The following is a 3,360-nucleotide window of genomic DNA, read 5'->3' on the forward strand; positions in this document are numbered from 1 at the left end:
TCAATTCTAAAGCAATACGAACCTTCGTACAATTCACTTTGACAAGCTATCAAAGGCAAGGGCAGACGGCGCAGGGCCTGTTATAGGGGGAATGTTTGGATTAAATTCGCGAGAATTACCGATCGATTCCGAAGGCAGTGCTCGTTAAGCTCCGCCTACTGGGAGGTACAATGCTGCTTCGGGAGCCGATACAGGCGCCGGCCAAAACGGCGTTTTTGATGTTCCCTCTCCCAGTCGCGCAACCGCTGGCTTAGATAGCGTACGCACAAAAAGTCACAACGCCCTGCGCGCTCTCGCAAGCCGGTTGTCAGTGTCAGTCAGCCTAAACCGGTCTGTCAGTGACAACACAGGTACAGCGATACCGTATTGTATCGAAATCGTGGACAGTGATTTAGTGTTTAGTTTCGTCGCTTGTGAATATGGAAGATAAGCCGTACAGTGTTGATAGTTCGGACGATATTAACGTGGACGACGACGATGAGCATACCGAAGAAAATCACAGTAAGTGCCTCTGTTTATCTTTAAATGTTAGCTGTGGTTAGGTTTTTTTTTTGTAATCAAGATAAAAATAAAAATACATACAATGAAGGTTGGTTGTGAAATATTGATTTTACTTACAGAGTGTAAATTAATATAACTGATTAGGAGTGTAAAAGATAATTTAATTTTTTTTTGTATTGCTGTAGACTTTAATGTGATTAATTATTTTTAATGATTTTATACAATACTTTAATAGCATAGCGTACTTAAACGCTAAGCGTTTTTGGCCAACGTGGATTTTTTATATATCAAGGTGTTTCTCTTCTCCAGGCTACCCACCAGACTTCCCTATAGAAGCATTGGTAAAATTAGAGCGACCGTCACCCCCTTTGCCGACGCCACCACACACACCCACAGACGACACGCCCCCAGCTGTCGTTATCTCCCGTCACCAACCCGCGTGGATTCCACCCGCACCCCAATCGTACCCCACCTATCCTCGTCCAATGCAATCTCCGTACTCCTACGATAAAGTGCCCTACTCACACCCGGCCATGTCAGCGTACATGCAAGCGCAAGTAGCGACGCTGCCACCCTCCGCCCCATACCATGCTATGCTCGTGAATCAGTGGATAAGAAACGCCGCGCTGTATCATCATTCCCTGCGCTATCCGGGAGTGATGGCCCAAAGAATGCCCGGAAGAAATCCTCCGCCGCTAAGAGCGCCAAGCGTTCCCGGAGCGAGACCAAAGAAACAGTTCATCTGCAAATACTGCAATCGCCAATTCACAAAGTCCTACAACTTATTGATTCACGAGAGAACGCACACTGACGAGAGACCTTACTCGTGCGACATTTGCGGGAAGGCATTCAGAAGACAAGACCACCTGAGAGACCATAGGTAAGTTAATCTTCAATGACTCTTGTGATAGAATTATGAGAGTGCCCCGCACGGGTCATACGATAGTGTTGTAACTTTTATCGTGATGAATGGTTCTTTATATCACATATAAAATATTTTCACTAGCTATTCGTGTTTCTAATCAATTGTTAGCCTTAAGAGATTCATCTGAGATTTCATGTACTAATCCAGCTATGTGATATAAAGGGTGTTTCTTGGATGTTTTTGTTAACGATAACAGAGTAAAACAAAAAAAATTAAAAGCGTAAACCTTTTTGTGAGGTCGCGAGACGACGGCCGCACGCGTTCTCTTAACAACCGGTTTGATTCTTTACGATCAACATAATATCTGTCTTGGTCCGCCGTCGAACAAATTACACGTTATATTTCTTCGCTTTTACGAGACTCTTCGTTTTTTTTTCTTTTCTTTTCTTTCTCATTTTGTTCCGTATATATTAACAGTCTAATGTGTCAGTAACATAGAATCACTTCAATTTTCATTCAAACCGCCCATTACTTTGTCGCCTATTGAGCCATAAAGAACTGCGTCGATGCTTGTTGTTTACTTTGTACACGACTTGTGGTTCTGTCGGCTTACGGCTCTACTAGTGAAAGTTGAACATGGTTTTAAATTTCGGTTTCTATTTTACAGGTACATTCATTCGAAGGAGAAGCCATTTAAGTGCACGGAATGCGGGAAAGGATTCTGCCAATCGAGAACGTTAGCGGTGCACAAGATTTTGCACATGGAAGAATCTCCGCACAAATGTCCGGTCTGCAACAAGAGCTTCAACCAAAGATCTAATTTGAAGACGCATTTGCTGACGCACAGCGAAGCGAACAAACACCATTTGGACCATTTGGACGGTTGTCAAGAGGTCTCTTCAACAAGCCAAACGGACAGCTCTTTGTTGGATCTGTCCCATAAAAGTCCCGTTGCGTTACCGCAACAGCTTCAGCCACTTGTCAGCCCCCATCAATCTCCTGTCGAAGGGCCGAAAAGGACATTAGGATTCTCAATAGAGGACATTATGAAACGTTAATGTAATGGTTTTAGGGTCGATATGGCTGTATAGAACCACGCTTGTATTTATTGTATCAACACGTTTCGGAATTGGATGAAACGAAATCCTTTTTGCCAAAGAACTGATGATGATGATGATGATAATTTTCGGACTGATAAGTGTATCTCTTAAAAAAAAGTTAAAACTAATTAAAACCTACCACTGTTTCTGTGAACGTCTCCATTGTAACTCCGTTGCTCCAATGACAAATGATTTTGCCGTTTCGAATTTCAGTGATCTTTCAATCGTATTAAAAGACTGAAAATTGTTTTATTTATTTATTTAATAAGTTGCGTAGGTACTGTTAAGTTTTCTTAAAGATTTATTTATGTGATAGTTTTTACCTAGATTTAAATTAGCTAACTAAAGTTACCTAAAAGTATTACCTTGTTTTAAGCGTATTCGTTCCAAATTTGTGGCTATGACATCACTAGATAGTACTACCGTATTAAATTTTTAATTTTAATCTTTAAGAGCATCAGTGTTCGTTTTAATTAAGAATGTAATTATGTAAATATGTATTTAAACAGATTCCTAACTAGTAATTAAGTTGAAGAGGCTAAACACGGAGCGAAATATGAAGAGAAAAACTGTTTTCAATTTTACATTTTCTTTTATTTACCTTTTAGTTAATTAAGTAATGGTACAAATATTGGGGAATTTAAGTTTAATAAAATTAAAACATGAATAAAAAAAATCCACGCAAAACCATTTTCATAAATAAATAACAATGACAATGACATAGGTACAAAGATGATAAATTTCACATTTTAAACATTGGATATGTGTTTTGCCATTTCAAAAGGCTTTTATTAACCTAGCTAAGTGCTCTGAGGAATTGTTCGAGATGATACCAACCTCTCGTTTTTACCATCGCACCGCCCGCCACCGGAGTAGAGTTCATCCATACTACCT

General features: G+C 40.0%; 1 protein-coding gene across 1 annotated transcript; it reads left to right on the top strand.

The window, feature by feature from the left end:
* The first annotated feature begins 208 nt into the window (after nt 1-208).
* odd (odd skipped) lies at nt 209-3,050 on the top strand. Its single transcript, XM_028185608.2, has 3 exons — nt 209-501; nt 811-1,381; nt 2,034-3,050. Exons 1-3 carry the CDS (start codon nt 420-422, stop codon nt 2,422-2,424), a joined length of 1,044 nt encoding a protein of 347 aa, XP_028041409.2. The 5' UTR covers nt 209-419; the 3' UTR covers nt 2,425-3,050.
* The last annotated feature ends 310 nt before the right edge of the window (nt 3,051-3,360 follow it).

The sequence above is a fragment of the Bombyx mandarina genome, chromosome 03 (assembly GCF_030267445.1).
Source record: "Bombyx mandarina strain Sakado chromosome 03, ASM3026744v2".
NCBI classification, from domain to species: domain Eukaryota; kingdom Metazoa; phylum Arthropoda; class Insecta; order Lepidoptera; family Bombycidae; genus Bombyx; species Bombyx mandarina.

What these genes read in the sequence shown, in the direction of transcription:
- odd (XM_028185608.2), top strand. Translation starts at nt 420, where the DNA reads ATGGAAGATAAGCCGTACAGTGTTGATAGTTCGGACGATATTAACGTG. An exon ending in GCATACCGAAGAAAATCACA is followed by an intron (nt 502 to 810) that starts GTAAGTGCCTCT and finishes TCTCTTCTCCAG; the next exon opens with GCTACCCACCAGACTTCCCT. An exon ending in GACCACCTGAGAGACCATAG is followed by an intron (nt 1,382 to 2,033) that starts GTAAGTTAATCT and finishes TCTATTTTACAG; the next exon opens with GTACATTCATTCGAAGGAGA.